Raw genomic sequence first — 13096 nt, 5'->3', positions numbered from 1 at the left:
GGGTCAATCAATTTGGTGGCGAAAAAATCGGTTACAAACAATTTTTACGTAGATGTGACCGGGTCTATGGACTTCCTTGTATCTGACTTTCTGATGGTATATAATGCATCTGAGTAGATAGAAGGAATTCGGAGAACATTCACAACCGCGAAGATTATGACAGCAATATTCACTATCTGTAGATATTTGAATACTTTCTGAACACATTTGGCCTTATTTAGACACTTTTGGACAATATTTGGACACTTTTAGACTACGTGTTGTTTCCATAATTTAATGAATGATGAAAATGATGTTTGGGAACAAACTTGCCTAGAGAAAATATGATAAATTCGCATAGTGGATGCAACATGGTATCCAAAAGGACACGTAGGTAGTTCTAGTGATAGTCCTAGTATTAGATAAAACATATTTTCGTTCAAAATTTTTATACTGGCCCATTTTCCAACAAAATCCAAGATGAGTGCTTCCACTTCCTTTTGATTTTTATTAGCAACCTTTCCATAACCCTTAGCCAGTTTTCTCTTAAATTAACAATCTTCTTGCATATGGTTATATGTAACAAAGGTGGTGTTTGAGATAGCTTCAAATTTTTAGTTTGAGAATTCAATATGTCTCTTCTTGTTTTTCAACATTTGTGATTTAATTTGTATATTTACCTGCGTGCAAAATTCAATATTGCTAATTTGAAATGTTCCTATTCACTGGGTAGAATTACAAAACATATTTTCTTAAAAACCCTTTAACTACTTTTTGTTTTGTGTCCCATTCTTCTGCCCTAAACATATTATTGTACGTTAAAAGAGGTAAAAAAATAAAATAAGAATATAGGTCTAGTGTTAGATAAAACATATTTTCGTTCCAAATTTTTATACTGGCCCATTTTCCAACAAAATCCAAGATGAGTACCTCCACTTCCATTTGATTTTTATTAGCAACCTTTCCACAAACCTTAGCTAGTTTTCTCTTAAATTAACATGCTTCTTGCTTATGATATATAACAAAGGTAGTTTTTGAGGTAGCTTCAAATTTGTAGTTTGAGATTCTTGTTTGTCATTTGTGATTTCATTTCTACATTTATCTGCGTGCAAAAATTCAATATTGCAAATTTAAAATGTTCTTATTCACTGGATAGAATAACAAAACATATTTTCTTAAAAACCCTTTAACTACTTTTTGTTTGGTCTCCTATTCTGCCGCCCTAAACATATTATTATACATTAAGAGGTAAAAAAATAAAATAAGAATATAGATTTCTACAGTGGTTTTTATTATTTACTATAATAAATAAATGTAAAGTAAGAAAACCGAATTAATTAAAATTTACCTAAACTGCCAAACAATAAATAATTCGCAATAAATACCGTCACACTTTGTAATTATTTTAATTACAGAATAACATTCATAATTTTTTCTCTTCTGCTTCATTAAGAGCGCTGCTTTCAAAATCCCTAAAAAAAATAAAAATGAAATTTAACATTTTCTGTAATATACTTTAACTTTTACTTTAAAAAATTTAATAATTCTGGATCTCTACAAATATATTTGTGTCCATAACTTAGTTTTTTTGGAAATCCAATAAATTTTATGGTACCTTGACTAGGTTTACGATATTCCGAAGCTAATTGATACAACTAAAACGCAACAAAAATGACGTAAATACAAAAATTAAATAAGAAACATTACTTTATATCCCAATTTATAAGGTACCACTCTGTCATCTTCAGCATGTAAAATTAAAATAGAACAGTCTACATTCATAATATGACGATCACTAGCAAATGTAAAATTATTCACTTGCATTGGTTCAACAACTGTGTAATGAAACCATGGTAGAGGTTTAAAAATCTGGAATTAACAATTTTATTAAGATACATATTTAATAATATTAACTCACTTGTGCTAAAGGATGTTCACTGATTTCTTCTCTCATACTAGTAAATGGACTTTCTAATATTAACCCAGAAGGAACAATACCTTCTTTACCTAATATTGCTATCATATGAGTAGATAACCCCGTACCTAACGAATGACCCCACACAAATATTTTCCCTGAGGTTTTATTCTTGAGCCATTTATACATAAAAATACAGTCCTTAACTAATCCCTTTTCGGTAGGGTTTACATCAGAAGAATCACCATATCCTCTATAATCATACGCAATAACGTGAAAACGTTTCCTTAAAACTTTATACAACTCAATTCGATGAGACGCAACTCTATGTCCGGAATTGCCGTGATTATAAAGAATAACGTTATCGCCATTTCTTAAAGCACGCTCGTAAAATTCGGGATTTTCAAATTCACTGGTATCGTTTGCTACCCCATCAGAAAGAATCTGCCAAACTCCGAGCATCATATTGTCATCTGTTTGAAGATAAAAATTGCGAACACCTTGAATTTCGTATCTCGCTGGGTTCCCAAAATCCGGATTTTTTGGGATACTTACTAACAATTTATTAATTTTAGTTAGTCATTTTATGTTTCAAAAAATATAACTTACCAAAATTTAAAAATACAACGCTTTGTTGAATTTTGTAAGAGAACTTGTAAACGAGGGGTAGTATCACAAATAGTAAAAAACATAGTAAACAACCAAGTTTGAATGATGCAAAGGCGATTCTGGAAACAAAAAATAATAATAATAATGTGCTATTTAGGTTGAAATTGAAACACCTAACAATGATGAAGAAAATATGAAGAGAAGTGACATTATTAAACACAATCACACAGCTAATTATAAATTACAACTGTTAGCAAGATTTTTTTGTTAACAAAAAATGCATATCAAGCATTGTACAAGCGTCATGGTTTATGAGTGTTTTTATTACTTATCAATATATTAAAAGATTTATTACAAAAACAAATAACAAAGTATATATAAAAATTAAATCGTAATTTATTAAAAATTCTACCTTTTAATTAAATCGTATTTCTTCTTTGATTTTACAGATATATTTCCATCAATTCCTTCCTCAGTATCACAAAGATTATACACTGAATTAGTCGTTTTCATACTGAGAGGAATTACTAAAGTACTTGTAACACGGCGTTCATAACAATACGAATTAGATTTAAACTTCCTTAAATAAACAATTAAATTTTTACTCCCACCGAAATCAATAAAAACCGAAATTTAATGAGTCTTATAATGAGTTAAATAGCATAACCATGTTTTCAAATCATTTATTAACTACCATTAAGGTTTATTTTGAGATGACGTTAAGATTGATGCAAAAACATTTTTTTTATTTAGCTGTACTTATCTTTTACGTAATTGAGTAAAATAAACAATCCTACCTGATCGAATTTTATAAAGATAAGACAATATTAAGCGTTTTTGAGTCTATTTTGATTTCATTTTTGACAAAAGTTTACCTTTAGGTTGTTAATCCACCACCGAAAATAATTAAATATTTAAATAAAATTTTTGAGGATTAAAAAATAAATAAGTTATAGAAAATATACTTACACATCCGCTCTGTATAAAAGGTAGAGTATAGTTGGAATGATTGATGCATAAAGAGCGGTTATAATTGCATTGTCGGTAAAACTAGTTTGTTTCATAATGCTTGTTTAGGTTTGTACTTCTAAAAAATTAAAACAGCCAATTAATAACTACTTTAAATTTAAAATTTTTTAAAAAATACCAAAAGCTACTCTAATCTTAACCACTGTGATACTAAACATTACAATACCTTAGAACTTGATAATGAATTATTGAAAAAGCAACAAAGTTCATTCAATGTAAATAAGCTGCTACGGGGTGACTAAGTTAAATAAATAAAATTAGTGTAATTACAACATATGAGGCAAATTATAAAACTGACGTTTGTGTTTTGAAGAATTAATCAAAAAGCGATCTATGAAGTAAGTGTTAAGAAATGTGTTTCTCAAACTGGTTTATTCTGGATCCTCATTTAGTTTTGGGATGATAAAATATTAATCACTGAGCCTAAGCTTAATTAAACAGAAGATTGACAGCTTCACTTGATAATCATGACAAGTTTTAAGTTGATATGATATTAATCACTAAACCTTAGCCTCAAGCAATCTTAATTAGTCAAAAGATTCACAACTTTGACAACTTAATCACCCTGTATATCAAGAATTATAAATTTGAATAATCTATTTTAAGCATCCAACATTTTATTTGTATAGATGGTATTTGTATTCAAATGTACATGATGTTAAATTTACAAACAATACATTCTTCATGTGAAGTTTTAAATTTAACTTTTAAACCATGTAACTTATGTAACTAAAAACACATTGCTATTTGTTTCTGTTAAATAAATCGAGATTGTAGCTTATGATTTATTACTTTCATAATTGTAAATGAGTACCTGTTCTAAAATACACACTATGATATAACAAATTTTTAAGTGCCAACATGCTTTTTAATTCACCCAAATACGTCATCTAATTGAAATGAAATGCTATTATAATTAATGAAACAACATATTTTGACCAGTTCCTTGAAATTAATTAATTACCACTAGAACGAAAAAACAAAGTTAATAAGATTAAACGTCAAAAAGAAGTTAACACCATTCGTTTTAATAAGGAAATGATTCAAATGGAAAATGATTAGTTAAAAATGAAAAGCACATTCACCTTTTAATGAACCTCTTTTTCATCATCCAAAGCATAGCGATTCAAAAACGCGTACACAGCTGCAAAGAAAAAAAGAAGAAATAATTTCCATAAATTAGAACCCAATTTAAAGCAAGAAATTATTAAAAGAATAAAAGTTATGTAACTACTCAACTAATTTTATGCAATATAAATTATTTGTACAAACCGATACCACATATCTAATAAGCGTAAATTATTAATAACAAGCAAAAAATATAATAAATTATTACAATTAACATGTTGAGGTTATGTTGGATTTTCTATCTTAACACACTTACCCACTTCGATTTTAGTTGTATATTCTTTCGATTTTGTATCGTTAATGATGCCCCCAGTATTCAATTTCTAACGTTAACTTAAATTCTTTCTCATTACGTATGTGAGAACAAACATTGACGACACCGATAAGTTTTAAACCAATTTATTGAACTGTCAACGTCAAACCCGTCAAACTCAAATGTAAAGAGGGACAGAGATGGATTGATATGAATATTATTAATAATAAGTAAGTATTTATTTAAAATTAAATTGATTAATAAAAAATAATTATTAAATTTATTTATTACATTAATAATTTATATTTTAGTTTATTTATGAAATATGCGAGTGCCATCTAGATGTGAAAGAATAAACTTTATGTTTCGATTTTGTTTGTGTAGATGGCAACATAGAATAATGTTTAAAATAAGTTTTTGTTGTTATTTAATTCTGATTTTATTAATATTATACAATCAAATCTATTTAAAGTAATGTATTTAAATAATATGTTTATTTCATTAATTATTTTTTTAATAATTCGGCTTTCAGAAATTTTTAAATTAGTCTCTTTTTTGACACTTTTAGGTTATACGAAAATGTAAGTTTTGTTTAAAAATTTTTTTTCTCAATATTTTTCCAATCCAACCCAACAATTATTATACATCATTTTAAAGAGAAAGCTTCGAGCTTTAATTTAGAACAAACCTCATTCTTTCAATTCAATAAATACGGCATCCTGGAAGTTTTAAATTTGCATCTTTTTTGACACTTTTAGGTTATATGAAAATGTAAGTATTGTTTACAAAATTTTTTTCTCAATATTTTTCCAATCCAACCCAACAATTATTATACATCATTTTAAAGAGAAAGCTTTGAGCTTTAATTTAGAATAAGTCTCATTTCTTAATTTCAATAAATACGGCTTCCAGGAATTTTTAAATTAGTATCTTTTTTTACACTTTTAGGTTATACGAAAATCTAAGTTTTATTTCAACATTATTTTTTTCAATATTTTTCCAATCCAACCCAACAATTATTATACATCATTTTAAAGAGAAAGCTTCGAGCTTTAATTTAGAACAAGTCTCATTCTTTAAATTCAATAAATACGGCATCCAGGAAGTTTTAAATTTGTATCTTTTTTGACACTTTTAGGTTATACGAAAATGTAAGTATTGTTTAAAAAATTTTTTTCTCAATATTTTTCCAATCCAACCCAAAAATTATTATACATCATTTTAAAGAGAAAGCTTTGAGCTTTAATTTAGAAAAAGTCTCATTCCGTAATTTCAATAAATACGGTTTCCAGGAATTTTAAAATTAGTATCTTTTTTGACACTTTTAGGTTATACGAAAATGTAAATTTTATTTCAGCATTTTTTTTTCTCAATATTTTTCCGATCCATCCCAACAATTATTATACACCATTTTAAAGAGAAAGCTTCGAGCTTTAATTTAGAACAAGTCTCATTCTTTAAATTCAATAAATACGGCATCCAGGAAGTTTTAAATTAGCATCTTTTTTGACACTTTTAGGTTATACGAAAATGTAAGTATTGTTTAAAAAATTTTTTTCTCAATATTTTTCCAATCCAACCCAACAATTATTATACATCATTTTAAAGAGAAAGCTTTGAGCTTTAATTTAGAATAAGTCTCATTCTTTAAATTCAATAAATACGGCATCCAGGAAGTTTTAAATTTGCATCTTTTTTGACACTTTTAGGTTATACGAAAATGTAAGTATTGTTTAAAAAATTTTTTTCTCAATATTTTTCCAATCCAACCCTACAATTATTATACATCATTTTAGAGAGAAAGCTTTGAGCTTTAATTTAGAATAAGTCTCATTCCTTAATTTCAATAAATACGGCTTCCAGGAATTTTTAAATTAGTATCTTTTTTGACACTTTTAGGTTATACGAAAATGTAAGTTTTATTTCAACATTTGTTTTCTCAATATTTTTCCAATCCAACCGAACAATTATTATACATCATTTTAAAGAGAAAGCTTTGAGCTTTAATTTAGAATAAGTCTCATTCCTTAATTTCAATAAATACGGCTTCCAGGAATTTTTAAATTAGTATCTTTTTTGACACTTTTAGGTTATACGAAAATCTAAGTTTTATTTCAACATTATTTTTCTCAATATTTTTCCAATCCAACCCAACAATTATTATACATCATTTTAAAGAGAAAGCTTTGAGCTTTAGTTTAAAATAAGTCTCATTCCTTAATTTTAATAAATACGGCTTCTAGGAATTTTTAAATTAACATCTTTTTTGACATTTTTAGGTTATACGAAAATGTAAGTTTTGTTTCAACATTATTTTTCTCAATATTTTTCCAATCCAACCCAACAATTATTATACATCATTTTAAAGTGAAAGCTTTGAGCTTTAATTTAGAATAAGTCTCATTCCTTAATTTCAATAAATACGACTTCCAAGAATTTTTAAATTAGTATCTTTTTTGACACTTTTAGGTTATACGAAAATCTAAGTTTTATTTCAACATTATTTTTCTCAATGTTTTTCCAATCCAACCCAACAATTATTATACATCATTTTAAAGAGAAAGCTTTGAGCTTTTGTTTAAAACAAGTCTCATTCCTTAATTTTAATAAATACGGCTTCTAGGAATTTTTAAATTAACATCTTTTTTGACATTTTTAGGTTATACGAAAATGTAAGTTTTGTTTCAACATTATTTTTCTCAATATTTTTCCAATCCAACCCAACAATTGTTATACATCATTTTAAAGAGCACGCTTTGAGCTTTAATTTAGAACAAGTCTCATTCTTTAATTTCAATAAATACGGCTTTCGGGAATTTTTAAATTAGTATCTTTTTTGACACTTTTAGGTTATACGAAAATGTAAGTTTTATTTCAACATTTTCTTTCTCAATATTTTTCCAATCCAACCCAACAATTATTATACATCATTTTAAAGAGAAAGCTTTGAGCTTTAATTTAGAATAAGTCTCATTCTTTAAATTCAATAAATACGGCATCCAGGAAGTTTTAAATTAACATCTTTTTTGACATTTTTAGGTTATACGAAAATGTAAGTTTTATTTCAACATTTGTTTTCTCAATATTTTTCCAATGCAACCCAACAATTATTATACATCATTTTAAAGAGAAAGCTTTGAGCTTTAATTTAGAATAAGTCTCATTCCTTAATTTCAATAAATACGGCTTCCAGGAATTTTTGAATTTGCATCTTTTTTGACACTTTTAGGTTATACGAAAATGTAAGTTTTATTTCAACATTTGTTTTCTCAATATTTTTCAAGATTATGCGAAAATGTTAGTTTTTGCTCAATATGTTTTTTCTCAATATTCTATCAGATTTTCGTAGTTCTGTAAATGCAGGTTTAATAAATAAATATTCAAATTTACTGTCTACTAAAATGTCGTAGCGCAAGTTCAAAAGAAAGAGGAAGTTGTGAAAATTGTTCTGCCAAAGCTAGAACCCACTCAAAATGTACTGCGTGCAATTTATTTATGTTGTAATGAATGAAAGAACTGTTTTTCTGAATGTCATAATGTGATTTAGATAAAGCAAGTGTTACTTATTTTCTAACATAGATACAAATAGTTTTTGTATACTGAAAATATATTAATGCTTGACGATACTCTCAAGTACCATTATCCCCCTGGAATGGGGGGATTGCATATTTTGCTAAAATTGATTCCAAAAGCCTCTACTGAATGTATTTTGACATCGTTTTAATTCTGTCACAAAGTTTCAAAATTTTTGACTTCTTGGGACACAAAGGGTTAAACCCGAATATTTCTAATTCTAGTAATACTTTCTAACGCATGTATTAGAAGGTTAATGATTATTCGCAAAATAATTGCAATCAGATTTTTTTTGTGGAGGAGAAAATCGTCCAATTATACGGTGAATGTTTATACATTTGGATTCGACATGGTCGAGTTATCTAGCGCGACTTTTCCGAGGGGCGATATATCGTTGCTGGTCGAATTAGGGCTTTCGTCTCGGCCGGAAGAACTCTCTCTGCTGGGAGGTGAAGAGGAGAGAAAAGCGTCCCCGTCGTTCTAGTACTGGGAAGACGGAGCGCTTGTCCTGGCGCAGTGTCTAAACCGGGAACGATTCAATTTCCCGGTCCCTTGGCCACCGGCGGCGGCGAGCTTCTCATTAAACGCTCCATTACGCCGCGAGAAACAAATTGCCCTAAATGCCTCACTTGAAAAATAGCTTTATGATAATATCGGTTTCTGATTCTGCCCTAGATACCCGCCCTGATCCAAGTCCTTATTGCTTCTTATCCAAGTCTGAACTGTCTCCGATTCGTTGACTTTCTTTTCTTCTAAATTGCTTTCTTGCCTCTTTTTGTAGAGCAACAAAAGATAAATAAATTTATAACAATTTCATAAAATAATATTCTTATAAATGGTGGAGGTGCCGACTTATCATCCCATGAATACAATTTATTTTTGCATTCTTAGATCTGAACAATGACCTAAAAGTGTGAAGAAGTTAAACGTGAGCAATTTTCCGTATCATTTGTAGAAATTGCCGTGAGATTTAAACGGCCCCCGGCTACGATCTCGCTTCCGGTTGTCAAGTCCACCGGGGGCCGTTTGAAATACGGTCAGGAGAGCGTCGTTTATGCATCTGTAATGGCATCTCTTCCGTGGCGCGAAATGATGGAGCGCCCCGTTTTGTCGTCGGGAAAGCGTTCATTTTCCGGTCGGATTGTGGGACCGATAAAAAAAGAAAACTGGACGCCCCATCGACCATGAAAACGGGCCATGAAGACTAGTTTGTTACTTGCAGCGGACCATTTAACAGATAAACGGCGACGGACAGCGCCCCAGAAATTCATTCCTCCCTCCGTGGTAATCAGGGAAAAAATGCTAATCAACGCTAATTTTCCTTGATTGTGATTGCCGTCACTTTGGGTTTGCATTTAATTATCCCTGAACCACAATTTCGAGTTTGTGGTGGAAGTTGAACACAATTTGAGGTTATACAGCTTTTTTTAATTATAAGATCCAATTTAAAACGCAGAAATAAAAATGGTTGCAATAAATCAATGAGAAACATTTAAATAGCTTGAAACTATTTAAACAAACATTTTTCACTTAAACTAGAATTGACTAAAAATAACGAAAAGTTTACGTTCCTTTACGTTCATCCTGTCTAAGGGTGAAAAAGAGGTAGACGATTTAAGCGTCTCGGAAAAAGGAAAGAATCACGCGGGGGGGTTGGGTACCCCCACGGTCCATCCTTTTGAGACGATTAAAAGGGCACGAATCCATTCGCTTTTCCGACAGCCGACGGGGTATTATTGGCAGTGTTTTAAATTTGGAACCTAATCCAACTTAAAATGCCATTTCATAGATCCTGCTCCATCCTCCGTAAGTGCTACACTCGCCCGGGTTTTACGTAAAAGAATTTTAAATTCTTAAGTAGCGCCTCAAACTCTTCGTCTCACTTCCACAAACCATCCACACTCAGTTCATCTCACTTCAACCGGAAAAACACCAGACTTCTTAATTCCCACACTTCTTCCAACGCCACATATATATTTTCCTTGGGGGCATCTTACTTTACGTATTTATTTGCAAGATAATGTGTTTTTAGAATATATATAGCATGATTCAAGATGTTACTTTTTAGGAACAATCACAAACTTTGAATTAGACTTTCTCATCATCACTTTATGAGATGTATTAGGCTTAGTTTTACATCTTTGTTTGCTTAACAAATAAAAGGTCATAGAAATCTCGCAACAATAATTGCTGGCTATACATTGCCATTAAAATTTTACTTTTCTAAACGACTCTTTAGACTCCAGAGGTGAGCAGGCGACAAAGTAGGCATTGCAACCCATAGCTTCTACCCATATACTAGATGAAAACCAGCCACACAGTTTTAAGTCTACCGCCAGTAGTATCTCATACTCTGTCAGCAATATGTAGTCAACCTCAAGCAGTATCTAGTCTTCTGCCACCAGGATTTATTCTTCTGCCAGTGGTATTTAGCCTTCTGTAAGCTGTATTGAGTTTTCTGCTAACATTATTCAGTCTTCCATTGATAGTGTCCTCGTATTCTTATTCTATCTGTAGTATCTAGTCATTCATTAGCAATTTTTGGTCTACTAGTACTGGCCTAGTATTGTGCATGCAGTATCTAGACATACCAATAAATCTGAAGAGGGCGAAAAACGAAGACAAATTTTATCCCAACAAAAGAGAACAACTTATGGCGAATAAAGTATAACTACAAAATTTTCGACAGAAACGAAGAGAAAGGTTGACGAAAGGAATCAGGTTATTGCATGACAACCTCAAATCAGCCTAGCTTCAGAAATATAATTGGAAATTTCTTATTCATTCGCCCCATACCCTTAGCTGCTTCTAGTTTTCATTCATAAAAGGATGAAGTAAAGCAATTAGACTTTCTCATCATCACTTTATGAGATGTATTAGACTTAGTTTTACATCTTTGTTTGCTTAACAAATAAAAGGTCATAGAAATCTCGCAACAATAATTACTGGCTACACATTACCATTAAAATTTTGCTTTTCTAAACGACTCTTTAGATTCCAGAGATAAGCAGGCGACAAAGTAGGCATTGCGTCAGTTATGGAGGAATATCTACACATCACAAACCCATAGCTTCTACTCAGATACTAAATGAAAATCTCGGGAACCAGGTACACAGTTTTAAATCTACCGCCAGTAGTATCTCATACTCTGTCAGCAATATGTAATCAACCTCAAGCAGTATCTAGCCTTCTGCCACCGGGATTTATTCTTCTGCCAGTGGTATTTAGTCTTCTGTAAGCTGTATTGAGTTTTCTGCTAACATTATTCAGTCTTCTATTGATAGTGTACTCGTATTCTTATTCTATCTGTAGTATCTAGTCATTCATTAGCAATTTTTGGTCTACTAGTACTGGCCTAGTATTGTGCATGCAGTATCTAGTTTTCTATTTAGACATACCAATAAATCTGAAGAGGGCGAAAAACGAAGACAAATTTTATCCCAACAAAAGAGAACAACTTATGGCGAATAAAGTATAACTACAAAATTTTCGACAGAAACGAAAAGAATCAGATTATTGCATGACAACCTCAAATCAGCCTGGCTTATATAATTAGGCATTTCTTATTCATTCGCCTCATACCCCTAGCTGCTTCTAGTTTTCATTCATAAAAGGATGAAGTAAAGCAGTATTTTTAAACTATTAATATTTATTAAATTTATATTTAAACTTTAAGGTTTTGATATAAAAAGAAATTTGACATGTGAAGGGTAGAATCACGTAAGTTGAGATGAATTTAATTTTGGAGGTCGGATGGTGGAAGAATCGGCGGCATTAAAAAAGTATAATATAGTTTTAAAAAGTGTGCGAAACCGGAGGCGATGGAAAAAAGGAAAAGAAAAGCTGGGGCCGCAGACCTCGCCCACGTCTCGGCCGTCCCCCTCGGTTTGGGGGTAAAAAAGGGGCGTTGGGGGGTTTCTTTCGGCGTACCGACGCTGGCAGCACCGGAGGGGATCCGATAATAAGCTTTTAAAAAAGTTTCGCGTAGAACGTCGCGATAGTGTTTTGTTGATCCCTTGGGCGTCTCGGTCGGTTCCGAACGCAACTGGAGCGCTCCAGATCCGATTAGTAAGTTAATTAAGTTCTCTTACTTAATGGGAACGTCGATTTATTAATTACCTATTATAATTACTTATACTTAATCTTACCTTTAACAATCTTACTTAAATTTGGAATTTTAATAAATTAATGATTTAGAACCTGAAAAAAAAATGATGATAAAAGTAATATAGTTACCAATAACAACATAAGGAAGTAATCAAAAACGCGGAGAAATTTAACGAATGTTGAGGTGAGAACAGAAGTAGTGTGTCTAATGTTCAATTAAAGGATTATATCTCTTTACGGTATCAGAGAAATTTTCAACGGTTTGCGGAAGAACCATTAACGCGTTAAATCTATAAATACACACATACCGATCTGATCATTTCAACCAGAGAGCGAATTTCACTGGTTTTCCAAATATGACAACGATCCGGTTCAGAAACCGTTATATCTCGGTTATGAAATTAAAAATAATATTAACAAAGAATTGATTAACCCAAAATTGTTTTTTTTTTATTCTCCCACGATAAAATTATAATATGAATTAATTCAACGTTAACCCCTTT

General features: G+C 30.7%; 1 protein-coding gene across 5 annotated transcripts; it reads right to left on the bottom strand.

Moving 5' to 3' along the window:
* Positions 1 to 1249: 1249 nt before the first annotated feature.
* On the bottom strand, positions 1250 to 5093 carry LOC111421237 (lysophosphatidylserine lipase ABHD12-like). 5 transcript variants are annotated; one of them, XM_023054377.2, is made up of 8 exons: positions 4917 to 5093; positions 4618 to 4676; positions 3473 to 3590; positions 2504 to 2622; positions 1898 to 2448; positions 1687 to 1848; positions 1507 to 1634; positions 1250 to 1451 (listed from the first exon to the last, which is right to left on the bottom strand). In XM_023054377.2, the coding sequence occupies exons 3-8, from the start codon at positions 3565 to 3567 to the stop codon at positions 1403 to 1405; spliced, it is 1104 nt and encodes a 367-aa protein (XP_022910145.2). In that variant the 5' UTR covers positions 3568 to 3590; positions 4618 to 4676; positions 4917 to 5093; the 3' UTR covers positions 1250 to 1402. The 5 variants fall into 5 exon arrangements, with proteins under 5 accessions (XP_022910145.2, XP_022910146.2, XP_022910148.2 ...); XM_023054378.2 differs by lacking the exon at positions 4618 to 4676; XM_023054380.2 differs by lacking the exon at positions 3473 to 3590 and having other exon boundaries at positions 4917 to 5087.
* Positions 5094 to 13096: the final 8003 nt, after the last annotated feature.

This window comes from Onthophagus taurus, chromosome 2 (assembly GCF_036711975.1).
Source record: "Onthophagus taurus isolate NC chromosome 2, IU_Otau_3.0, whole genome shotgun sequence".
Classification (NCBI taxonomy): domain Eukaryota; kingdom Metazoa; phylum Arthropoda; class Insecta; order Coleoptera; family Scarabaeidae; genus Onthophagus; species Onthophagus taurus.
The sequence above is the reverse complement of the archived record's forward strand: the minus strand, read 5'-3'. Positions and strand labels throughout refer to the sequence as shown.

Excerpts from the sequence above, each read along its gene's own strand:
- LOC111421237 (XM_023054376.2), bottom strand. The coding sequence starts at position 3,016 with ATGAAAACGACTAATTCAGTGTATAATCTTTGTGATACTGAGGAAGGA. Across the intron at positions 2,623-2,915 it reads AAATACGATTTAATTAAAAG|AATCGCCTTTGCATCATTCA; the intron begins GTAGAATTTTTA and ends TTTTGTTTCCAG. Across the intron at positions 1,849-1,897 it reads GTGAACATCCTTTAGCACAA|ATTTTTAAACCTCTACCATG; the intron begins GTGAGTTAATAT and ends TGTTAATTCCAG.